Here is a 26,111-nt window from a genome sequence, read left to right as displayed (position 1 = left end):
ATGATTAATTCAAGGTTGACGCTGTTGCCACAAAACACCTCATCTCCTTCCTCCCCACTTCTGTACCGTTTCCCCCTTCTCTTAGTACCCGGCCGCTCTGATGAACCTCGGCGCCATCCTCCACCTGAACGGCAAGCTTCCCGAAGCGGAGGCCAACTACCTGCGTGCGCTCCAGCTCAAACCCGATGACATCATCACCCAGTCCAACCTGCGCAAGCTGTGGAACATCATGGAGAGGCAGGGGCTGAGGACTAAGCTCGGGACGCAGAAGGGCGACCTATGAACTTGAGAGAGCTGCTGCACTGTTCTGTAAACGATGACGTAAAGTGTCCTGCAGAGACTGAAGCAGGACGGGATGAAGGACATGATTCATGGGATGTGACGTCTGTCGGATGCTTAGCGTGTTTGGGATTCAAGGGGCAGGCTCTACCTGACAACGTGCGTCGGCTCAAACTACTAAAACTAATGTCCTCTTTTGTACAAATTTTATAATGTGATGCTTAGTTGTTAAATTAAATAATGAACTCAAAGTCCAAAAAAGAGAAATACCTTGAGATCAAAGGTCTCAAACATGAGCTGATTAATATTCTTCCACGATAATTGAAATCTTGGGTCTGTTTTCGAGCACTTAATTTGAGTGAGGATGTAGCAAAAGTATTTAAATCACTTCCACAGAGAAGTGGGTTTTGAAGTTGTTGGCACTGACGGATGAATGATACGCTGGTTCGTCTTAAAGGGGAACTCCTCTTCACACATCAAAGTCTGCTAATAGATTTTGGGAAAACCATCTACGTACTTGAAGTAAAAAAGTATAAAGTCTTTTGTGGCTCCAGACGGAGTTGTACGAAATCCTCAAGCGATCTGTGAGTCTGACGTCGGTAGCGCGCTCTTTATCTTGCAGCTCAAGGCTACGTTAGCCATTGTTAGCGTGACACACATGAATATCCTACAGAGCTGTCGGGGTTGAGGTGCATTATGGGTAATGTAGGCACCAGGTATTGAAAAAGTAAGAAGGAAGACGAAGATGTTCTTTTTGCTAAACTGTCAATTGTGAGTCTGACAACATCAAAGGAGTGAAATCGGTGAACGAAAGAATTTCAAAATAAAACCTCTGACTAATTTCTCTCAGGGTGATCGAGCCTTGAACTTTTCCTCTTAATGTCCTACTTAACATTCAAATCGTGCCAGACATCTTCAGGTACTGCCCTCTAACAACACTGCTCTATTGTACACACAGTAAAATAACTCATCAGAAGATGTTTTTGCACCAGGCGCATTTCAAAAGCTTATGACTGTAAAAATGAAAAAAAATGAAAATAAGGATTCTTAATAAAAATTCCTCCGCGGTGCCAAATCTTATCCTGAGTCTTTTACGCCTCTCGTGCCAAGCAAAGAACTGTCGTCACTTATGTGTTGTTGTGTCGAACGAAGATGTTTAATTTCATGTGATTCAATTTAATTTATTAATATGTGTTATTTTATGTGTAAGAGCCCCAACACTGTGCTGTTTGTCCGTCACATTAGAAAATCCTCTCTCTCGTTCCTCCGAGGCAACATGACGTTAAAAAATGTTTTTTTATTATTATAAAATGTTTTTTTGTTCTCTCTGCTCAGGGACGTCAGGTTGTGGTTCCTGTCACACAATGAGTGTGTGACACAGAGAGAGCCTCTTACAATGATCGTAGAAGTTTTTTGATGATCGTGATTATTTGGTTAAATTATAGAAAAACCTGTAGCGAAAAAATGTGCCGTGTTTTTGTAAAGAACAATGAAACCTTTTCCATAATAAAAAACGTGATTTTTTGCTCTCAGCCGGGTGATGTCATCCAATGTTATTTCTAGACTTCCAGAGAAACAAATACTAATGTGTCAATTTCAATGAAATGAAATTTAATGAGAGACGACTGTTACCTTAATCTTAACTTAACCTTAAAACATGTCTTCATCTTAAAATGTAATGATTTACGTTATGAGGATTTACTTTTTTGTGACCCCCACACACACACACACAGACAACACAGTGCTCCACAAATTGGACTTCACACACTCTAGACTTCAAACTCGACTCACTTATCGACGCGTGAGAACTCACAGCCCCAGTTTCTAACATTTCAAAGTAGAACTCAGCGAACATCTACTGAGACATATACAGTTACGTAACAATAATAACCGATTCAAAGCGGTGTTTGTTATGCACAGAAAGCAACGCAAACTCTTTAAACACCATTTGCTCGACTCATCACTGAATCTGTCCATCTCACCCTCAGGAGCAATTAAATCATCTGAAATACTGAGAGATGATGGCCTGGATCTGGAAAACAGCTCAGTCTGAAATAAAAATACCAATATCAGAGCAATAAAAATAAAACAAATTAACCCACATGCACATAATGTACAACGAGCACATAGTGTGTGTGTGTGTGTGTGCTGAAGTCATCTGGGATGGATGGATGCTAATGTCGGGGATGCAAACTCGTCAGGGATGAAAGAAAAGCGAGGGTGGAGGGAGGGCAAGAAAAATGTACGTGGTTAATGTCGTTTTTGCTGTTGACATATTGTCACATCAGCAAAGACTAGAATTGCACCATTATGGTTAATGGTTTGTATTTATAAATATATATATTCATACAGTGCATCTATGGGCAGCACTTTTTTCTATGAGGCGCCATTTGGGGTTCAGCATCTTGCCCAAGGATACTGGGATCAAACCGCCGACCTTCTGGTTGGAGGACAACCGACCTACCCCTCAGCCACAGCCACTTCTCAGGGTCTCTGCAGGCTTTACCAACCACAGGTTTAATTTCAATTCTCTCTTTATGTCAAATAAATGCATGAACTGCAGTGGAGCAGAAGTATAAAGTAGCTTACTTGATTTGGCCCTTTTCTCAGGCCCCTGCTTGAAAATGTCATTCCTACAATTATTCTCTGCAACTACAGGGTCTATATAAATAATCTTGGTATCTAATGTCAAGGCAACACTTGTAAGACCTCTGCAGGGGTATAAGCATCAATATACATGTTCCTGGGTCAGAGTAAAAGAAGATGGAAAATAAAATGTTTTTTTTTACACCAAACAGAAATGTACAATTACAATTTAAAAGTGAATATTCACTATGAACTCATGCAGATGAAGCACAACATCTGGACATTATCCGTTTATCCAAATAAAGGGAAGCAGAGCGAGGGCAGAGAAGTTTTAGAAGAGATAGATATTGGCGTCCTCTCCAAATGGAATTTTTGATTAAATATGTGTCATGTAAGATTTCTCACAAAAAAACAATTTATTTTCACTGATATGTCACTAAAGGTTTTCATTACAGCAACATGCATACGGCTTGAATGAATGAAGTAATAATAATGTTGGTAAAGACACAAGCTGAGTTTCTGAAAACATCCTGATGAGCTGCAGACTCACTCTGCAGGAGGCTTATGCAGAAATAATGACAAAAACCTGCCTTTATATTGAAAACCCCCTTCACACGATGTGGAGCAGCCACAGCTGACCTGCGCCAGGAGGTCCACTGCTGCTCCTCATCTGTTACACGTGTGAACAGGGACCTCTGGTGGATTCACCCCTGAAGTACAGTTCCATACATTTCCTTCTTTTCATCAATTGGAACAAGAACAGTGACAAAACCAAAGACAATTGTAATTTCATATGATACAAATATTACTGTATTTAATTGCAAGTATCGTGTTAATATATTAATATCAGTGATGGGACATAACAAAGTACATTTACTTCTTTACTGTACTTCAGTATATTTTTCATGTATCTTTTCTTTACTGAAGTAGATTTATTTCCAGGTACTTTTCACTTTTAATACACTATTTATGTCTGCACGTTATACTACTATACTTCTTTTTATATATTTCAAGTGGTAAAGAAAACAATGAGGAAGGCTGTTGAATTAGGGAGTAGGCTACACTCAGCAAGTACTTTTAAAACTTACTTTTACTTTTAAGCACTTCACTCAACTCAAGCAGAAAAGTTAATGTGATACTTCCTTTTACTTGAGCATATTTTTGTCAAGTTATTTGTGCTTTTACATTCTTAAGTAACACACCAATAGTGAGTGTAAAATTATCTTTCTGCTTCGAAACACAGGAGGAGGAGCATGTGGCACTCGGTCGTCTCCGAAAAACATTCCACAAGAAATGAATCAGTTTTTGCTTTAATGCTGAAAAGTTTATTAGTTCAAACATGTGCAAATTACAGACACACATATAGCCCCACGCACACAGCTTTTAGTGTAAAGACTGAAGATGTCACTTTCCTGCAATTACAATAAGGAAATGCTGTAGCTTTTCTCGAACTGTTTCAGTAAACGTACAATCTGAATCTGTTTATTGTTCCAGCTGTTCGACAACTCACACAATCATACAAGGTTCTCAACAAATACACAGAGCAAAAGCAACATTACATTGTGTGGTTATTTTTCTTTAGAGTACTATACATGTGCTGGCTATGGTATCTTCTTTTAAATACATTTACACCGGGTGCAAAGATTTCCTGCTCGTCCCTCAAAGAAAGATGATGATGTCACACAACGCGATGCGAAAAACTGATCTTGGGAACTTGTCTTTTTCTTTTACCAAATTCATTCGTCACTGGCACTTGTTGTTGAGAGAAGAGGACAACGAGTGTGCATGACATCACAACTTTATGTCATTGTGACACAATTACAAAAACCTTTCATGGAAAGGGGGGAAAGTGCACTGATGCATGGGTAAAAAAAAAAAAAAAAAAAAAAAAGAATCAGAGGTAGAAGTGTTTTTATGACTAAAAACAAAATAAAAATAGATCCATGTGTACGTAATACTCTGTACTAGCGACACACAGATGTTGATGCCACCGAATGACACACAACGATGTTACATGAGTGAGCAGGAACGTGTTGTAGGTTTTGGTTTGGTCATTTGGAATCATGTCTATATGAATACGCTCATATGTGGCACTGTGGATGTAATGGAAGGGCTGTAGCCGGCGGCAGGACGTCACCTCTGAACCAACAGGCTGCCTCTCTTACTTTAAACAACAGATATTTGCACAAGCGGAGCACAGATTCTGCCTTTTATTTAAAAAAAAAAAACAATCGCCATAAACACTGACCTTAACTTAGTATTTCATCCTTTTTTTTAAGTCACAGAAACATTCTAACCACTAGGTACTGTCGTATCTTAGACTGTACAGTATACAAACTGTACACAAAGTCTTTATTGTCTCTGCAGTTTCCCCCAAAGGCACTTTAATAGATGACTCATGCTCCAGTCAGGCACTGGATCCGACTGAAAGAAAAAGTAAAACGTCCTTTAAACTGCTTCTTTTGTCCGTTTCATCTCGTCATCCGACTCTGTGTCGTAAATATTTTTGATGATTTGAGATCCAGCCTCTGTAAAATCAAATAGACGTGTTCGTAGTCAGTAGAACTCAATCAGATACTCCGGGTAAATCTGATTGCTGTCGAAAATGACATAAATCTTTGGGTTGGCCATGTCGTCCACGCAGCTGTCGAAAAAGTTGGTGAAGCTGGCGTCCTTGGACGGCGGCCTGCAGTACATGGGATGGCCGACCGTGTACTCGCCGACGAGCACTCTGGCCAGGAACATGGTCTTGTAGGGCGGCTCGCTCGCAAATATCGGCGGGGCGAGTCCGTGCCGCTGCAGGATGTTGTTGTGCTTCCCCGTGGTGTGACAGAACTTACTGGAGTATTTGGCATCCCGCGCAAAATAGCTCCCTGGAGGAAAGACGAGTGAGGAAAATGTTAGATTCTGACCAAAAAAAACAAGCGTGTGTTAAATTATTTCATGATGCTACATCACAACAGAGTCGTTTACCTTTGCCGTAGACGTCGCCGTGGCTTCCTGTCAGCCGCCAGTCGAAGTTAAACGTGCATATCGCTTGTATGTTGCTGTGTCCGGTGCCGTGAAACAGCATTCGCTCCTCGATATCCAGCGTACGTTTGACCTTTCGCAACTGTGTTTTCTTCCTTCGGGGGGGGGGAACAAAGTATTGACAACAGAGCACAGGTCATCACTTTGTCAATGAATGAGTGGCATTTGAAGCCACATAGGGGCAAGAGGGATATGTGTAATTGACTTAATTTACAAACATACTGATGTTTCAAATGAGGTAAATGTTTTTGAAAAGGAAAGAATCGTCTGACATGGGTTTAGGTGCATGTGGTGAGGCATGTAGACCCTCACCGATTACAATATGAAAGATATAACCTGCCTTTAAACAGAAACCCCTCACTGTAAAGAAACTTGAATCTTGTCCGTGTTGAAAAAGGTTTATGGACCGAAAACAGATTGATTGTACTCTCTAAGTCCATCAAAGCTTAGCACTCTGGACACTGTGCGGTACGCTCACAACAACACCACCATTGTGTACCTGCAGAAGAACTCCCACAGGTCCAGGTTCTGAATCCTCTGGATGGATTTGATTGGATGGTCCATTGTCCTTTCGTACAATCTGGCGACTTCTTTGAACTCATACGTGTCTCTGCCGAGCTGGATGAGCTGTGGACACAAAATCAATCGTGAGTTAAAACAGTCAAAGTTATGGGAGAGATGCACAGTCAAAGCTTGGCTGGAAATTTAAATCAAAACCAGTAAACAACTAAAAAAAGATTTGATTGTTGTTGTAAATATCCATGTTGTTTTAGCTCCTGTCAGAACTTGCAATGTTACTAATTGGTTTTGTATGCTACTGTGTATTCATGGCTACATGAGTGAACCAAACAAATAGTGTACGTGACAGTAATGTGTGTTACTTCACTCACCTGATAGGGCTCATCTGTGTTTATCCTCTCCCAGTGACAGGGGACAGGCAAAGCAAGATTATCACAAATAAACCTGAGAGAATAAGTGACAGACTGTTACAACAAAACAAGGCTGTGTGTATTTGTGTTATGTCATTTAATCAGTGTCATTCAAGAAGAATCTATTCTAAGATGTGTGTTTTTGCTTGAGAAAAAAAAACTCTATGCTTTTTAGAGACTTAAACTGAGGGTCAGCAGCAGGGAAGCTCCCTGTGGAGCACTTTGCAATTTAGGGTCAACTTTTAGGGATTTCTAAGGGTTAGCAGATGTTTGAACCCTGACCTTTCATGTCAAGCGTCCCGACCTCCTCCCGCTCCCTACAGACGTCTCTCTCTTTTGTGGAGGATGAAGACGAAAAGTTTTCTGCACTTTCACTTTAACCCCCAAATCTTACCTGAAGCCAGTCGCAGAGTGGAGGGAGCGTTTGATTGGCCGCTGCTTCCCTGTTGTCACATTGATCTGTCGCATCACTGGTAGGGAATTTAATTACGATTAGGGCAACTTCTTCAACAGGATGAACTCAAACACAACTTATCCTTTTATCTATCTTTTTTTTTACCTACATTAAGCCTCATATTGTGCGACTGATTTACTTTTGACTGTGCAGTGTCAGGCAAAGAAGTTGGGTCTGTCATCACCATACCTGCAAAGTCCAGTCTGTAGGTGTACTTGGCCGTGTAGAATTCCATCACGCCGCGTTGGTTCCTGCTGTAGCACTGCTCAATCTGAGCACTGGTCACAGAGCACGCCGCACTGGGGTCAATCTGACAGGAGAAGGGAGGAACATCAGTAAAAGTCTATTTGGAGAAATGATATGATTATTTGATTAATTACGTAGTGAACGGACAAAATAAATTAATACACAAGTGGCAACAATTTAGATTATTCATCATAGGTAAATATTAGTTTGTCCCAGTTGCTTTTATCAGTTTTTACGTGATAATAAATTGCATTTCTTCCTATTTTGGTCTATTTTCAATAACAATCCATAACATTGTGTGCAATTAATTTGAATAATTATCAGTTGCAGTCCCAGTCTAACATTTAGGGCAGGAACAAATAATTATTTTTGTCAATAAAAATATTCGAAAACGGAAAAAAAACAAAATCACAATGTCCTGAAGCACATGGACACTTTATCTTTATCCTTAAAAATATCCCCAACGAAGAGGAGCTACAATCAGAGCAACGTGATGTGTTTCAGCAGATTGGATGAGGAGTCTGGCTGCTGCCTTTGGGACGAGCTGTGGTTTGTGCAGGCAGGTGAAAAGGGAATCGCAAATAATCACCCAATCGATCAGCTAATCAATGGTTCTCCTGGTGTTTCAGTGGGAGACAGGAGAGGTTATCCTGTTAACCTTCTACAGTCACACACAACTGATCTGCTGTTTAACTCCATGCGCCTCTTAGAACTAATAAAGTTGCCTTGAATTGGACAGAGACAGGGAACGCTGGTGCTTGCCGGGTGCGTCGTCCCGTCCCGTCCCGTGAACCGTACCTCGAACATGTGCCACACGCCACACTCCGCCAGGTAGAACCAGCACCAGTTGGGCTCCGAGGTGTCCATCTCCTCCATCTCGACGGACTCCTCCTCTGACGCCCTGATGGCTAACATGGCTACATCTGAAACAACAGCAGGGGCAAAACTCTTTAGACGGGAACGTGCAGCTGGAGTTCAAGCAGGTGTGAGGACCGGGGACAGGGGGGTGGGGACAGGGGGATTGGGGGGGTGTTGTGGTGTTATTCGTCGCACACACACCTAATGTCAGGGTGAAGTTTTTAAGCCATGGCCGTGAGGACATTTCACCCTGTAAACAAAAGCAGGGAAGTGATCACATCCAGCTAGCTTATCATTAGCGGCAGCCGCAGCCAGACTCTCCCCGGCTCTACAGGTGTCTTACCGGGGTCCCGCCGGCCTCCTGCTGGGTCCCTGTCCTTATCGGGGGACGGAGCCTTCAGGCATTTTCTAACAAAGCACCAGAGAAGCCACGGACTCGGGACGAGGGAGGATGACTAACGCTGCTTACCATTTTCACTTCCCTATCCGTTGTTTACTTTTACTTCCTGCTTCGTCACGCGCCTTACGTCACTGCGTCACTGTGACTTACGGTGCGTGGTGGTGGTGGTGGTGGTGGTGGTGGTGGGGGGGAAGGCGGTGCTGCCCTCAGTTTGTTCTGTCAGGCACAGAGCGGGTCCACGCATCACTCACTAGTTTTCTGTTATTAATAGTAATATTACAACTAGCAAATACAAACAGCCAGCAAAACAACAAACACAAATAGTAACGAACGCTAAGTCCAAAGATATACCTGACAGGCTTGTATGGCTGTCTACAGACTGCCATGTGGCCCGGTCAGCAGTCATCCTAAATACCTCCTCGCCTTTGATGATTCCTTTGATGGTAAAATCCTCACAAGAAACGAGAAAGCTACAAAGCCTCTCGAACAACGTGCAATTAGTCAAAAGCTATAAGTCCTACCTGTGAAATAAATACACAGTGAGAATCCCAATACTTTGCCAAACCTACAGATATATTTTTTTACATTACTATTATATACTGCAATGCATTGAGACACACATAATTACATACAGTGAATATAGTGGTTAGTACTTTTATTTATGGAAGAGTATATATTTAAAAATGACAGTAAACAACATGTCCAACATGTAAATGTGTCAGATTTAACCAAGAAGTCCTTGCAAATAAACAAACATGAGGGTTGGGCATTTTGTTGTGTGTGTGTGTGTGTGTGTGTGTGTGTGTGTGTGTGTGTGTGTGTGTGTGTGTGTGTGTGTGTGTGTGTGTGTGTGTGTGTGTGTGTGTGTGTGTGTGTGTGTGTGTGTGTGTGTGTGTGTGTGTGTGCGTGCGTGCGTGCGTGTGTGCGTGTGTGCGTGCGCGTGCGTGCGTGCGCGCGCGCGTGTGCGTGTGTCACAGACGGCAGGACACTCCCTCTTTACAAATCTTTTCTCTTCTTTTTTCAAAGTTCACTCAGTCGAATTTCATTGAGGGAGCACGCTGCAAGCTGCAAGGGTGAGTCCTTCTTATCTTTGTGTCAGAGGCTAGACATTTAATAATGTATTCCAATGTATTAGCAGTGAATTGCATGTTGCAGCTTGGTTGGTTTTGTCACAGCCTCTTTCTTCTGGAGCTGATTCAACCAGACTCCATGTTGTGTGAACTGCTGTGATAACTATGAGCACCACCAGAAATGCTTGTGTTCCATATCTGCAAATAAAGTGCACGGGTATAAGAGAGCTGCAAAGACCCTGGGAGACCTGGCTTGCATTTTCACTCCAGTGTTTATTATGTGTGCATGCAACAGAGTGAGAGACCATGGACGAGGAAAAAGCCGGGGGACCAAGTGCTGCAGGAGTGGGTCCAGATGAGGGGCCACGTGAAGAGGGGGCTCCTCCGAGAGGGAAGTGGGCCAACAACAAGGAGTTCCTACTCGCCATGACTGGGGGAATCATTGGCGTTGGGAATTTTTGGCTATTTCCTTTTTCGTGCTACAGGCATGGAGGAGGTGAGAGGCAGGTTTGGGTTTTTTTGCTGGCTGAGGTTAGTGTAATAGCTTTGCATAGATTTAACATGCAAATAGGCTTCGGTGATTGCACTGCAACAATAATTATCGCAATATAATTTTCATCAATAGCAAAATAACACAAGTTCACTATATATGGGGAAGTAATGCTCATGCAATGGGTACAACACATACCTCCACATGGCCTAGAAGGTTCTGTTTTCACTTCTGTCCGTTTGTTTGTTGGTTTGTTTGTTTGTTTGATTGTGACCAGGATTACGCAAAAACTATAAAACTAATTTCCATCCTGCGAACTAACTAACAAACAAATGGACAAACGGGCCAAAAACATAACACCCTTTGCGATTGGATTTACCTCCAGAGTTTCCATTGTTGTCATCATAGTCAACATTTCATCAGGTCCCATTTTAGTTGGATTCTTCTGTAAAGAGGCCACACCCCCTCACACACAATTCTATACACAGGGTCTGTTTATATTAAGTACATTGCAAATTATATAATATCACTGTAACTCTATTCAATGCAGAATTATCAGTTATTCCAACGATTCCCTAATCTTATATAACATGTACAGGAATTGTGGCTTAATATGTGATTTATTCCATGCCGGTGTTTGTGGAACCCCTTCCTCACAAGTCTTCATCTTTTGTCTCCTTCCAGCTGCTTTTCTCATCCCTTACTTTTTGTTCCTCCTCTTCATCGGCGGCCCTCTCTTCTTACTGGAGACGGCGTTGGGCCAGTACACCAACGAGGGCGCAGTCACGGCCTGGAGGAAGATATGTCCCATGTTCGAGGGTAAAAACCATGCTCGGACGCGTTTTTGGAGAATTGCACAATTAGTCCATTGATACAACAGGAAATGGATGGTTTTCATTATTTTCTGTTTGAAGGCCTTGCACGCTCTTAAATCATGTAAATAGCAAGAGATTACGTCTTACTTTTTCATGAACCAACAATCTAGAGATCACAGTTATATTTTCGAATATTTAAACCTCGTAGAGCTGTTTTCTGAGGAAAGTGTAGGAGTCCGTCTTTGAGTTTATTCAGTGGTCTGCTTTTAGAGTCTCTGCAGGAGTTCAGCAGCAGCTCAACCCTCAACAATAGCTGACTTGTACATCCTCAGTCATGCTTGTGTCAGGCTAAGTTGTGTAGGGCAAAGGATTCACTAATCGTGAGTGTAAGGCAACATTTCATTGATTGTGCAAACTTCCGTTGGTTTATTGCTCCAAGTGAACCAGAGAACACATGTATGCACCAGTGTTGGAGAACTGGGATCTAAACCAGCCCTGCGGAGCTACGAGTGTTGCATAACACGGCAGAAGATGGCCGCCACGACTTTCACTAACTGGGTGAAAACCCATTGTGTCCTGCAGGGGTGGGGATGGCGTCCCAAGTGACCACGTTCTATCTGAACACGTACTTCATCGTCGTTTTGGCCTGGAATATCTTCTACCTGATTTACTCCTTCAAAAGCCCCCTGCCCTGGTCTACTTGTGACAACTCGTGGAACTCTGGTAAGACGCCATCACCAACACATGCTGCCTTGTTTATGTACATCTGTATTTGATCAGCAGCATGGAATTCAACACACATACAGACTAAATCTCAATTTGTTGCAGACCTCAGAGGAAATGCACGATAAAACCTCCAACGTATTTTAGCGTTTTGACGTACGCACCATTCGTCTCACTGTGATCTCTCTCTCCTCTGCCTTTGTAGAGTTATGTCACAGTCCACTCAACATGATCCCCCACCAGTTTTACCCCAACACCAGCTGGTCTTTCCTAGACAACATCTCCTTGCCTGATGACTTTGAGTCCATATCGTACCTGTAAGTTGCATCTTTACCATTGAGCTGTTTGTGGCACAGGCTGAATTCGTAGTGGGAACTCATCGTGTTGATGTGATACATAAGAAAATTGTAAGATATATGAGATGAGTCTCGGCCACCATAGTTTAAACTGCTGCGGGAAACACATTCTTTTATGTGTTCGGAGCAGGAGGTTCTTGTCTTGGACCGTTTTGGGTTGAAAGGTTCACACAATAAATAGAAAAAAAACAAATAAGGTGTCCCATTGTAGAGTCTTTTTAGTTCGGTACATGTCCCATCCACCCACATGGAGGAGGCAACCTATACTGCTGCCAGCCACCAGGGGGCAATATGTCACATCATCTATCTTTTAATAAACTGTCAAAGGTATCTTGGCGAGAAAAAATGTAAGTATCGGAGTCAAGATTGTTTTCTTTTGCTAAATCAATTAAACAGTTATTAAACATGTATTGTTATGTGATTATTTATTTAACTTACAAATATCAATATTTGTATCTGCCTCATAAAAGCAGTATCACTCCTGTGTGTGCCTTCTCATCTATCTATTGGCAATTCCCGTAATGTTAAAAAAATATATATACAAATAATGGGCTGCAATGGAGATGAACCTGAATAGTTTTTAGCATTTCAAAAATTACTGTTAATATTACTGTGATTTCAACTCACTTTGACAGCAATCTAACGGACCTATCACAGCCGGACAATACACCGGCGGAGGAGTTCTGGAGGTGAGAGAGACATCGGCTAGAACATTTATCTTCTTCTAACATGATCTAAAAACAACAGTAAAATCCTCCCCCTCAGTGAGCTTCTCTTTAGGCCAAACATTCCTCAGCAATCAGCTCCTCATGGTTCACTGATACTGAGAGGCCATCTTTACTCTTGGGCTGCTGAGTGAATGTTATGTTAATGGTGAAAAGTCAGGGTGAACACATGTGACTATACAGCAGGAAAATGTGCGGGCGAGTACACGCGTTGATCATGGTTTCTAACATGCGACGGACATGAAAGTGTACTGTCTGGCATCTCATATAAAAAGAGGAATCAAATCCAGCACACAGTTGCACAAATAAAGGTCAACAGGACGTGGAAGACATTGATGTTGTATCAGCTAAGTGCACAGAAAACAGTCAAAACAGTAATAAGACATTGATCAGTGGAATTTTCCATTACAGTACATATATCAGGATAAAAAAGAGGAGCGATACACGTAAAAAGATGCCTATGAAGATGTCAACTTGAAAAGACGACGAGATTCGAGAGCTTTTGGGGATAAGGGCCGACGCTGCCGGTGTTTACACATCACTTGAATGCTTCGGACATTTGAACGCGTCTGACTCGGACAATCTCCTGCTGCATTCTTCACTTGTGAAAGGCAAACTCTGGGAAATGTTAGAACTCACTGTTGTTTCCTCCCCCTCATTTTTAAACGTTTCAAAACACAGCTGCTTCTCTCCATTTGTTAATCTCGTGATTTAGTGTGAGAACAGATACTGCGAAATCAATCCCAACATACTATTGCTCCACATAATGGGAACAATGCATGCTCTTCTCCCTGCAGCCCTTTTCAATATAAATTGAAGCCATCCAAGAAAATCTGAGAGCGATTATATCATCTGTATTTCAAAAGAAAATATTTGCTGCTTTGTGTTGTGTGTTCATTTGTTTCCGGTGTGATTGACAGGAATCGTGTGTTAAGAATGTCTGACAAGCTCTTGGGTAAGGTGCACTGGGACCTGGCTCCGTGTCTCCTGCTGGCCTGGGTCATATGTTACTTCTGCACATGGAAGGGAATCAAATCCATTGGAAAGGTGAGTCTTTGTTGGCCTCTGCTGTAACTTCCGGGACAAACAACATATGACGAAAGAAAAACAAGTCAAACCTTTTACTTCTTTCTTTTAATTTAGAAATCAAGTGAGTTAAACCCAATTTACATGATGTGCCAACACTAAATGGCACATGGACAAAGTTAGCGAGCAGCTGATTAGCTTAGTAGAGTGTGGGCATTAAAAGAGCCAGATCTCTATTCAGGATTGAGTCGGTGGAGACCAAAAACGGAGCAAAAAGTATAAAACCTTAATGCTAAAGTCGGGCTGACTCGTATATACCATCTTTATAAAGTGGCGTGCGAAACCAATAACCTTTGTGTTATTTTGTGTTTTTGTAGGTGGTCTACTTCACAGCTACAGTCCCCTACCTGCTGCTGCTCATCCTCTTCTTCCGTGCAGTGACGCTCCCAGGAGCCGGGCAGGGCCTGTACTACTACCTCTTCCCAGATTTAAGAAGACTCGCCGACCCATTTGTAAGATGATGACTTTTTAAAAATTCTCAGTAAAGCCATTTGGCTGCCATCTGAAATTCAGCCAACTCTCTCGGCTTCCTGCTCATTTCTCTGTTAGATTCCTCTGTTCTAACAGGATGAATAGACAGCCCCCCCCCGCCTTGACTCCTGTTTCCGATCCCAAGACGGGGACTTAACAGCAAAAGCAAACAGAGGCCCTTTCTCTGTGAGAAGCTGGGCAAAGAAATCAAACATGAACATCATCATCACTTGGGGTGGGACAAAATACCCTTACAGCAATATACGATTATCTATATGCTGGCACCAAATATCGATATTTAGTTCTATAGCTTGGGATTTTGCCAGTTTATGGTTATTTTACATTGGAATGATGTCATTTGAGGACATTGACATGTTAGTGTGTTTGTTACGACTAAAGAGACACAAAGATGCACTTTTTGTGTAATGTTTTACCTTAAACTCTGGGAAAATGACACCTAATCTCAGCAAATCCTGCACTTTTAGCTCTTTAGGGTTGTTTTGTATTCTTCTTCAGTTAAAAAGATATCGGGATCTAACGTTATGATTGTCTTGCAATATATACATTATTGCTGTATCGTGATATTATCATTATCATGGGGCATTTATCACGTATGGTATTGCATCGTGAGTTTCCCTGTGATTCTAACCCCTAATATTCAGTCCTCTCCAGTGGGATTTCCGAAAACACATTGTGAGAGTGTACTTGCATAAAAAGTCAGCATAGCTATTGACCATTGTTGCAAAAGTTTGAACCTTTTTTACATTAATAAAACAACCAACACACGGCATTGCATTCTTTCAAAAGAACAGGTTTGATTCTAGACTAGTTGCAATGCTGCCTGCACAATGACTGCGTCTGTTGTATCCAGCAACAACACGTTAAAAAGGCAGGGGGTCTTTCTCCCACAAACTGGATCATTAAAACCTTCCGCAGCCTCCTCCCCCATCCTGCCTGCTGCTTCTCTCTCTTTTTCTCACAACACAACTCTCAGCTTCTGGGGTGAAACGCTATCATCGGAGGGTTAAGCCTGCGGAATTTTGTCTTTGGGGGGCAGGCGGGGGGTCATTTCCTCTTCCCATGCAGCAACGTTTTGCATACATGCACACACATGTTTATATAGGGACTCCTGTAAGAAGTGTGTGCATGAAATAAATTAAGCAAATATAAAAATAAACAAGCTGTGGCTTTGCTTATCAGACGATGTAGAAAAAAGCTTTTCATAAAACTCTGAACTATCGGGAGAATCTTATTCTGTAACCATGGAAGCAAGCAAAAGGGAACAGCTCATTATTGTTGAATGTTGAAAGCAGGTGAAAGCGGTTATGAGCGGAGTTGCACAATGCGAGATTGGTCTTAAAGAGCAGATCTGTTTCTAATAGCGTGCGTGAGTCTAGCGGACAGGCATCTGTTTTTCTCTTGAGCTGCAGAGGAAATCAAAATGGAGCCCTGGCCCGCATCTGTGGTCTGTGTCATGTGTGAATGTGTCAGATTTTATCCATGTGTGAATATGCAGAGCAGCCAACCAAGGCTTCGAAATAAACCGCATGCTTCTAAGGGCGCAATAGTTTCCTCTTTGTCCAGTGTTGGAAGCGAAGGTCCTTAGCCTCAGACCGAGGCCTCCATCCCTGACCCGAGGCTGGGAATGAGTCAGACCCGTCGCAGGGAGAGTGCGGGGAGCTGTGTGTTGCTTTGGAGCCTTTCCAATTTGTGTAGCGGGAAGTGTTCTGTCTCGTATAGCGTGAAAGACTCTCAGCGCTGTGGTGCCCCTAATGTGAACCAGATGCTGTCAGGACCAGGGCCTGAAGACAGACAGTCGTGTAAACAATGCCGCCTACACCCACAGACCTGAATGAACAAATGCAAATGTGGTTCACACGTAGTTGTTCCGTTTAATTTTGATGACTTACATTTTCCGTTGCTTTGTTTCGTTGCTTAAAACATTTTTTATGCCTCAGCCAACAGTCAGTGGCAAGAGGCATTATGTTTTCTGGTTGTCTGTCCGTCCCATTCTTGTGAACATGATAGTTTTTCATCACTGAAAGAGTTGTCATGTTCTGTGACTGTGTGTTACAAATAAAGTGATTCAAATCTAAAGTCAATTTCACGGCTTCTCCAGGCATGGGAGGCTGCAGCGATGTGTGTGATGTACACCTACGCCATGTCTCAAGGGGTGCTGACCACTCTGGGAAGCTACAACAAGTACAACCGCAACTGCTACAGGTCGGGGGTGCTTTACCCGCGCACGTCCTCACATTCGCCATCTTTCATCAGTGGGCTTTTTGAGACTTGTCTTGTTCTGTTGCAGGGATTGCATGGCACTGTGCTGCCTGAGCTGTGTGACTAGCATCTTTGCGGGTTTCATCGTGTTCTCAGTGTTGGGATTCCTGGCTCACGTGCAGGGTGTGGATCTTCATGATGTTGTCACTGCAGGTGAGTTAGCGCTGCAATCCTAAAACAGTTGCTGTGTTTATGACAATGCATTGGAAAGCTGGCAGTGTTGCCAACTACCTCCACTGTCCACAAGATGGCATCTTGTATTTAGAAACAGCTAAAAGGGTGTTTCACTTCAGTGAAGGATTTTCTCAGGCATTGAAAATGATGTCGACCTTCTATGACGTTTTCTTATATTTTAATGCTTTTTTTTAACATTAATGTTTTTTAATTGTTTGCTCTACTTTTTTCCCCTTGTAACTGTTTTGGAAAGCACCTCATGTATCTCTATAGAATGTTGCTATACCTTAATCATTTTATATGCTATATAACTCAGGATCAAGGATGTCTTGAGTACGGAAATCTGTATCCACACAAACCTCAGCTGAACATTAGAGATGGAGAATATAAATGCAATATAAAAACATAAAATAAGTTAAAATCACAGATGATTAACTAAGGCCAATAGCAGCTGAGACGAATTATTACCTGCAGCCGGACAGAAACGATAATCTTGACATTTTCCAGAGTTCATGTCTGAAAACCGTTTCAGTAGAGTAAAATAACCCAAGACAGAAGAAAAAAAAATCACTTTAGCTTCCTTGTTCACAGCTCATTCTAAAGAATGAGACATTATTTCATTTTTGCTTTTATAGGTCCCTCTTTGATCTTCAAGGCCTTTCCTTTGGCCCTGTCGGTGCTGCCTGTCTCAACTTTCTGGACTGTGCTCTTCTTCCTCACGGTCTTCCTCCTGGGCGTCGACTCTCATGTCTGTAATGCGTCATGCAAAATACAGTATCTCTGGATCATAGTTACAAAAATCTAATCATGAGGTCATGTGCTCACAGATTATGTTTATGGAGAGTCTGGCCACAGCCATCACAGACATGTTCCCACGTCACCTGAGGAGGCCTGGAGCGAGGGAGGTCCTGGTCCTGGTCATTGCTGTCGTTTGCTTCTTACTGGGGCTGACGTTCATCACTGAGGTAAAGTGCGAGGGCGCTTCGGGGGCCCCAGCTAAACGGGACCTGGGGAGCCCGAACCCGACTCCCAACCAACACATCATAGACGTTCTAGCCTTTAACCAAGCCTCTAGAATTACAAAGCTTTGTAATTTGTAATTTTCTGACTACGGTGTCGTCGCACTTCACCTTATAAAGCCGATCATACAATTAAAAGGCGTCCTCACAAAATTGTCATTGCCGTGGATCAGCCGTTCCAGCTTAGGCCGCAAACTGAGTCTTAATTAAAAAGCTAGTGATTAAAATAGAGGCATGCTAACATGATGAGTTCTGATGGTCAACACTGTCAACATTATCAGCATTATCAGCTTCACATCGTTAGCATTGTCATTGTGAGCATGTTAGCATGCTGACATTAGCATTCAGCTCAAAGCCTTGGCTTCACTTAAAAAGTTGCCAGATTCCACGAGAAAACCGAAACTGCAGAAAATGAACGATTATAGTTCGGACAGTGATGCAGAAGATGCTCTTTCTTGTACTTGCTGTGACCTTTTGCCTTTTTCGCATATTTTTCTTTCCTGCTCGTGCTTCAGGGAGGGATAATCCCCTTTCAAATTGTTGACGGTTTTGGAGCCAATGGGAGCATTCTCCTCGTCATTTCCTGTTTGGAGACCATCATCATCGGCTGGGTGTACGGTACGTCAGGTCATCGGCTACAAAAAGTGATTTTGTTTCTTACTCTACAATTTCTATCCAGTCGTAAAACGAGGTATCGTCATTACAAACTTTTAGATTTTATTTATGTTGAACTTTTGCAATTTCGATACTCTTCATTTATGGTATATTTATCCTAAACTTGCATATGTATATAACGCATTTCTCTGTAGCTCAAAGACTGTTTGGACTACAGCAACAATTTATTAATATTCCACTTAAATATGCCTGCTAGTAACACACATCAGTGAAAGATGATTACATCATTCAGAATATTCAATTAAATGGAACACATCAGATGTTGCAACTGACCCCAACCCAGGGGGCAACATGTTAGAAATACAAATGAACTTTTTCTGGCAATGGTAACACACAATCCTGTGTCAACAAGGTACATGGGAATAATAGGCAAAATTGTATTGTAAAATGTCATCAACAATTGAATATAATTCGATTTTTTTAAACAATGAGGAATGAAAATCAAATGGGATTATTGGGGAAGATTGAACAGCCCTAGTGGTTTTATATGCCACTGTCCATATCTTCATTCAGCCCTGGGACGAGTCCTCCACCTGCTGGTCTAAACCTGCATCAGCACCTTCTGTGTTGGTTAAACGTGTGGAGCAGGCCTCATCTCTCCCACATGAGCAGGGTAACACAGAAATAAACTGAAATCTATGAATTGTTTGCGCTCTCTATAAATGTGTCGGGATTTCTTCTTTTTTAATTACCCATATATTACAAACCTTTTTCTTGTGTATCCCAATTGTCCACCACCATTGAATTGCCCGTCGGAGAAGAATTCCTCTGATCTCCTTATTTGTCTTTCCATATTAACTCTCACCTCTCGATATGTAACTTTCTCAAAATGTTCTCTCGTGAAACTGAAGCTAGGTGTCTCATATTTCCTCAGAAACATCCTGGCCACGTGTACGCATTCAGTTTCCAAGCGAGGTATCGATCAGTCGCCGCAGCGGCTTCCTTTTCCCCCTCTTTTACCTGTTTAGCCATTCGTTCGGCCCCTTCAGAGCGAGTCTGAGTCGTAAGTGCAGATACCTCTTCACTTCGGTGCTCCGCAGAGATGGAGTTAGTTTTCAGGGGTTGATTCACTGCATCATTTATGGAGGTTGCTGCTGAAACGGGCTCGATGCTGGTCGTGTACTTCATCAATCTCACGCCAGGTTTCTCTTCTCCTCCCGTTCCTGTCTTGAGCAGCTGAAGATGAACAACTTTCTTCATCTCCCCTCTGGCTCCTCTTCTCCTCATTAGACCACGACTGGTGTTTAACCTCTATTTTTGTCATTTAAATGACGTGATTCTCTGAGATATAAGTTTGAGTATCGGGCCTCGATGGACCCAGGCTGGTTTTCAGAACAACATTTTGGGATTGTGTTTGGGTTTTGTGTGTCTGTAATTGGGGAAAAACAAGCTATAACTGTAGTTTCTAAATAAATGAAGCCAGGTACAATGTAAATGTTGTCCACTTATTATGAAGGAGCATAAAATGGAAAATCTAAATCTGCTTCCCCTTCTCATTGGATTATATTCCCTGTGAAAACAACAATCTTGTTCCCTTTTTCGTTTTTTGACCAACACATCCTGTCCATTGCTGAAATGCAGGAGCGGACCGTTTCTACGACAACATTGAGGACATGATCGGGTATCGACCAAACCCCGTGATCAAGTACTGCTGGATGTTCATCACGCCGCTCATCTCTGTGGTGAGTAGTATAAGTGCAAAAAACAGGACGCACACATGTCATACAAAAGTCCTTAGTCTGCTCCTTGAATCACAACGTGAAACCAAAACTAACCCAATCAAATGTAAATAATAAAGACATGAAACTACATCGTATCCACATGTATTTCTTTGCTAGTTGGAAGAACAATTTGTCCCTCACCTTCTAACTCGCCCCTTTTCTGTCCCCTAGCTCTTGCTGCTGTTGAGACTGTTGACTCAATTCTCGTCCTTCGAGTACGGTTACCAACTGGAACCTGTGGCCTCCATAGTCGGCGCTTTACTTCTCACCACTCCGCTGATGTGCATCCCAGTGTTCATTTTTGTGGCACTGTGGAGGGTGAGTGAATTCAAAACTCTTGCTATTATTGTGCGATAGATGTGCGTTTCGTGATGAGGTTTTAAAATTGCGTTTTTTCCTCCATTTTTAAACCAGAACCCCCAAAACATGACCTCTCCGTCCAGCGACCTGCGTCAGGCGCGGCCCCACAAGCCTGTGCTCACGCTGTGTAAACGTGTCATCTTCAAGGCACAGGGGCCGGCCGTCGGGACCACGGCCGAAACACACGAGAAGATAATGATGGAGGAGCCCAGCGGGGTGTGATTGGTTGTTGATGGCGCTTGTAGACCCGCAGGAAGTGATTGTGCATATAAGTGGTATTGATGACTTTTAAACGACAGGTAAACGACACATTAATCATTCGTAAAAGACCAAAAAAAAATACATTTGAGACGGGTACATTAAAGTGTAAAAAAATATCTAAATGTATATATTACTCCGCGTATAATCGAACACACTGTATTCATACTTATCCTTCTAATAACTGTAGAAGTCTGTTTTTCTGACGGTACTCGATGACGGTGACTTGAATGTTTCACACGTGAACAACGCAGCAGGAGATTCTCCGCTCAGAAGCGTGAGGGGGGTGGAGCAGCAGGAAGAGGCGGGACGTGACATTAATCCTGCTTTTTCCTTTTCCTGGCATCTGCATTGTGTGAAATCACCCACTCATTCACTAACCCCTCCTCCCTGTATAGGGACTTCTATGTAGAGGAATATATATCGTGAGCTCATCGATAACAGAAGAAAGCCGAATACTCTTTCAAACACCAAATTTATTGATTATGGTGTAAAACAACGTCTGCTGGTGGAATGTCCCATAATAACATTTTAATGTTTATTTTACTCTTAATGGGAATATTGCTCGGTTAGTGACATCAGGTGTGCACTACTTTTTACGATGCATTGTGGGATACAATGAGTCCACTGTATAGTCTATTAAAAATGTCGCTATACATTTGGACAGCATCACAATATGCAAACTCACTATAGTGTGGACTGCATCACTCCTCTCTAACTCCACCCTCCCTGATCTGATCCTTTCTAAACCTTCAGCTCCACCTCCTTTAAATCACTAATCATCTCATGCATCAGACACATTAGTTATTGCAACATTTTACTTGTAATTCTAATGTGTTTTGAAAAAAAATCGAATCAAAGCAGCTCAAACTACAACTTTTCTCTCTGTTAATGCAAAATCTGCAGGTTTGTTGGGGTCCGGGTGTCGGAATTAAAGTAATGTGACGGGATGAAGTGAACAAAATTGTTCAGTAAGTTTTGAATTCTCTTTTGTACGCGTGCAGATGGTGATGAACTCTATGAATCTGATTAAACCTCTGTTTGTTAAATATCCTGGTGCAGTGTGACTCTGTCCATATTGATTTCTGAACAGGGAGGATCAACAATCGATAACAGTCCAGTCTAGTGACGGGATCTCGTGTTTCCTGCTTTCTGGCACAAAAAATATTCCGAGAGTTCCCTATTTTCTTTTTTGGCAGAAAATAAATATATAAATCCTGCGTGAAGGTGAAGAGGGAAACGAGCTGTAAATGTGAGTGATGTCACAGGATATGTGTGGTTTGGCGAACATGACGTTGCTCCATCATATTGCCAAGCTCAGTCATGTGTGTGTGATCCAACCCGGCATTCAATTAACAGCCAGTTCCGCCTGGTAGCCTCCCGCCTCTCCTCGCCCCCCAACTCATCCTCACTGACCCTGTAGCTTGGAAAACGTCTGACTTTAAAAATATAACAAAAAGGGTCAAGTAGGGGATTAAAATGGACAGTTTTTAGTTAATATTTTGTCTCAGCAAGAAGAGAATCGCAATTCGGAAGCTGTTGGAACCACTTGCAGCTTAATTTCCCTCAATTGATGCAGAAACGGCGGCGGGACCCCCCCCCCCCTTTTGTACATTGACGGCCCTGTGCTTATATTAGCAGCCGCCTCGGGGTGGATGTAGAACTATAGGTTTACAAGTGGTGCAACACTTCCACTGTTTATAATTAGAGCTTGTATCCGTCAGCCTTTACATAACCAGCCACAGTCGGGAGATACGCTAATGGAAAAAATCCAAACCACCGACTTGCGACCTCATCAGCTCGACACGCTGAATGAAACGAGGAGAACGAAACGAGGCCAGTAGGATGTTGACAGTCGTTATGCAAACGCTGTTTAACGTAGATGAGGCACTTATTTGTGAATGGTTTAAAAAAAAAGGGTTCATGCCCCCACTAAGCAGGTTGTGTTTGGTTATTTGTGTCGGCACGATTACACAAAAAGTAATAAACCAATTTGCGCCAGACATGGAGAGATGAGGCGTGGTTCAGGGAATAACCCTTGAAAAGTTCATGCAGATCCAGGAATTTGTGTTATCACTTTACTTCACGTTGTTGGAAGAGGCATTTTCAGACATTTATTTAATCAGGAAATAATATATGTATCTTGAAATCAGACAAATCTATGGCGTTGAGACATTTCACTTTGAGTTTTACATGTTATTATTGGTTTATTTAACTAAAATACTGTCATTTTGATCCAGGAGGATACAATTAGCCCAGGTTTTAGTTTAGAATTGACACAAATGTATTAAGCAGCAGATTCATATCACATTTAAAACTGCAATTGATACTGTACAAGTCTTATTAACAGCTAGTGACATGTACTGTTTAACAAGAGCTAGAGTGTAGTACAACAATTTGCCACCTCATTGTGTTAATTAGGGTAAATAACAGAAATATAAGAAAATAACACCTCTTGTATGAAGAAATGTAAAAGTTGCAGTGTTTAAACTTTCTTCGCGCCTTTGTCCGACATTGTATCGCTCAGTGTTGAATTTACAGCCGTCGCTACCTGCCCTTCTGTCTTCATCAATGCTTAACGAAGCCTCTCATTGTTTGCTGCGCTTTGCAAAAAAAAAATAAACATCGGTCACGAGGTGAGAGAGTAAAGAAAAATGTCTGACCTCGTTGCTCAGCCGAGCGCTTGATGGAAATCACCAGGATGAAGGTAACGCTGAATGCATGGCAGTTCCTCGGCGGGCCGGGTTGATTCTTATGGTGACAGTGCGTTTTATTCCGATTATTCTGGGGCACGTTAACCTCGGTGAATTCGCAAGGTCACGAGGATTTGCGGTGATAAAACATGCGTCAGGGGTAATGGAAGGAGAGCAGAGTGAAATGGAGAATGAGGATATTGATGCTGCAGATACTGGGGGAGGATTAATGCCCCAATGAAACCCCAGATTCATGCACGAGGCGAAACCATAAAGGAAGAAGTTTCAATGCCCTCTGTCACTTCTTTTATCGGACGGTCTCCATCTTTCAGCTCTGGAACAATCTTCCTCGGTTTCCTGCAGCCATTTCCATAATATATATATATCTCTTCATCTCATTTCCCTTCTCCTCTGGAACTACTGTGACACATAAACTCTTCCCATCTTTTATCTCGCCAATCTCTTTATTCTGCCTCCCAACTCATTTCTATGTTACCCCCCCCCGTCTTCCCATTCGTTGCAGTGATTTTCTCGGCCCCTTCCTCCCTCATCGTCTTTTCATCTTTTCACTTCTTCCCTCTCATTAACACAGTGGCGCTCCCTCTGATGTGTGCCTCGCCCCGTGCTTTGTCCTCAACCTGGGGAAATTTATGCACCGTGCATTTCCCCATAATGCATTACTGGATGAAGCCGTTGGTAATACCAGGCGCCTGTATACGCATCCCAATCACCTCGTCTTCCTCTTTGTTCTGTTTATTGGCGAGTGGTCACAGATGTCAAGGTGCATTACTGCCATCTACTGCTGTACTTCTCTTTTCCTTTTCATTAGTGCATTACCGTTTTTTTGTTAAATTTCGACCCGCACTGGTCCTGGAGGCTGTTCCTTGCTTTATAACAACACCCACACTGATTCAGGGGCCACGACATGTGCTGTGAATCAAAGAAATCTCAAAGGCAACAGTTTTATTTGAATTCCAAACTATTTCCTGTGTTTTATGGATGTAATTGAGGAATATTTCTCTCAAGGCGGCCGGTGGGCCGAGCAAAGAAGAAGAAGACACAGTAGATGGAGATACTTGACTTGATAAGTGTAAACTTTGACCTGCTGCTGATGCTGATGCTGGGTCAAAGGTCAGAGGGTCGCCAAAGTCATTTGAGAGTTGTAGATAAACAGAAGGGGTGAAAATTCCCACTTGCTTAAAGGTTCAGTGTGTACGATTTAGTGACATCTAGTGGTGAAGTTTCATGTTGCAGCTGAATACCTCTAACTTCACCCTCCAATGCAAACCATCTATTCTGCATGTCAGGTATGAGCTATCACTTTTCAGCAAAGTCGTGTATATGCTGACCACTGTTGTGTTTTTCTCGTTAGATTCTTCTGCACCAAAACATTTGCTGAGTCATTTATCATATGATGTCATAATGCAACTCTCAAACTAATTTAATGCATCATACACAGTCTTCCTCTGTGGTAACAGGATTTCTGCAGAACGAGGCTTTTCCCATTTTACGTTTGCCAACATCGGAATCAAGTTACGGCATCATGAAGACAAATATTAAGACGGAGTAAATCACACTCGCATTATCCATCGAGCACAATAGATCTAATGCAACACGGGTTCTTTTGGAGACGCACGGAATATTGCTAATTGACGGAATTTACCACTTTCAAAATTGCACACATTCATTATTTGAAATATGAGCCATTAATCTGCGTTTTCTTGAGGGATCATTTGTTGCTGCTACAGAAGCTCATTAAGCAGCGACAGGAACCGGAGCTCATGCATACAAATGACTGTTCCACCCAAGGTTTTATCTCTGTGCTCTACGCAAACTCAGCAAATCTCACAAGTACCACAACAAGTTAGGCAGTTGTTCCAGAGTAGAGAAAACAAGGCATCACGATGGATCTAACGCAACACAACGCACAATCAGAGCGACAAGGGTTTTTATGCAGCAAATTAGTACTTAAGAAGATACACGTAGGAGCAGCTTCAAAATCATCCACTAGAGGGCAGCGCAGAGGCGAGAGTTTATGTTAACAAACGATAAGTAAAAGGTTTCTAAGCAACTCGCAAAGTCTCTCAGCCAATGTTGAAGTTTCTTCCCCGTATTCTACAGTTGTCTCGCTTAACTGTTAGCTATGCCGGGGATCATGGGTAATATCCACCATTCCGTTGTGTTTCAGTTCAGCGAGTGGGCCGAAGCAGTCAGAGCTCTCTGCAGGGGGCGCTGTGGCTCAGTAAAAGTTACAAAGTGTTGCTTTAAACCTGAGATCTTCAATTCTCACCATGTTTAAAAGAGTGTTTGCTCTTTTACTGTTCACAATATATATGTAAAGTTACATTTTTCTTGGAAGGAAAAAGGCTTCGGACCAACCAAACAAATGTTTGACATGATCTTAATAACTTTT

The 26,111-nt window shown here is 42.3% G+C and overlaps 3 protein-coding genes across 7 annotated transcripts in view; 2 read left to right on the top strand and 1 right to left on the bottom strand.

Annotated features, from left to right (window-relative positions):
* The window catches only part of tmtc2a (transmembrane O-mannosyltransferase targeting cadherins 2a), a 54,315-nt gene extending 52,504 nt beyond the window's left edge, over nt 1-1,811 (top strand). The window contains exon 12 of the mRNA XM_035147019.2: nt 86-1,811. Within this exon, the coding sequence (XP_035002910.2) occupies nt 86-283 (198 nt within the window). The 3' untranslated portion in view covers nt 284-1,811. The remainder of the gene's footprint in view (nt 1-85) is intronic.
* A 2,356-nt stretch (nt 1,812-4,167) lies between these two features.
* Nucleotides 4,168-8,916, bottom strand: LOC118101406 (protein mono-ADP-ribosyltransferase PARP11). Of its 4 annotated transcripts, XM_035147141.2 has the most exons (9): nt 8,726-8,899; nt 8,584-8,632; nt 8,323-8,447; nt 7,468-7,588; nt 7,219-7,294; nt 6,786-6,858; nt 6,395-6,522; nt 5,839-5,990; nt 4,168-5,738 (listed from the first exon to the last, which is right to left on the bottom strand). In XM_035147141.2, the coding sequence occupies exons 2-9, from the start codon at nt 8,624-8,626 to the stop codon at nt 5,422-5,424; spliced, it is 1,035 nt and encodes a 344-aa protein (XP_035003032.1). In that variant the 5' UTR covers nt 8,627-8,632; nt 8,726-8,899; the 3' UTR covers nt 4,168-5,421. The 4 variants fall into 4 exon arrangements, with proteins under 4 accessions (XP_035003032.1, XP_035003034.1, XP_035003033.1 ...); XM_035147143.2 differs by lacking the exon at nt 8,584-8,632 and having other exon boundaries at nt 8,852-8,916; XM_035147142.2 differs by lacking the exon at nt 8,584-8,632.
* On the top strand, nt 8,315-22,056 carry LOC118101404 (sodium- and chloride-dependent betaine transporter). Of its 2 annotated transcripts, XM_035147137.2 has the most exons (17): nt 8,315-8,507; nt 9,809-9,855; nt 10,148-10,348; nt 11,027-11,161; nt 11,740-11,880; nt 12,086-12,197; nt 12,872-12,925; nt 13,882-14,008; nt 14,365-14,499; nt 16,638-16,741; nt 16,827-16,951; nt 17,608-17,720; nt 17,800-17,937; nt 18,507-18,609; nt 20,248-20,348; nt 20,559-20,705; nt 20,802-22,056. In XM_035147137.2, the coding sequence occupies exons 3-17, from the start codon at nt 10,159-10,161 to the stop codon at nt 20,967-20,969; spliced, it is 1,893 nt and encodes a 630-aa protein (XP_035003028.1). In that variant the 5' UTR covers nt 8,315-8,507; nt 9,809-9,855; nt 10,148-10,158; the 3' UTR covers nt 20,970-22,056. The 2 variants fall into 2 exon arrangements, with proteins under 2 accessions (XP_035003028.1, XP_035003029.1); XM_035147138.2 differs by lacking the exons at nt 8,315-8,507; nt 9,809-9,855 and having other exon boundaries at nt 10,269-10,383.
* Nucleotides 22,057-26,111: the final 4,055 nt, after the last annotated feature.

Source organism: Hippoglossus stenolepis, chromosome 22, assembly GCF_022539355.2.
Source record: "Hippoglossus stenolepis isolate QCI-W04-F060 chromosome 22, HSTE1.2, whole genome shotgun sequence".
In the NCBI taxonomy this organism is placed as follows: Eukaryota; Metazoa; Chordata; class Actinopteri; order Pleuronectiformes; family Pleuronectidae; genus Hippoglossus; species Hippoglossus stenolepis.
The sequence above is the reverse complement of the archived record's forward strand: the minus strand, read 5'-3'. Positions and strand labels throughout refer to the sequence as shown.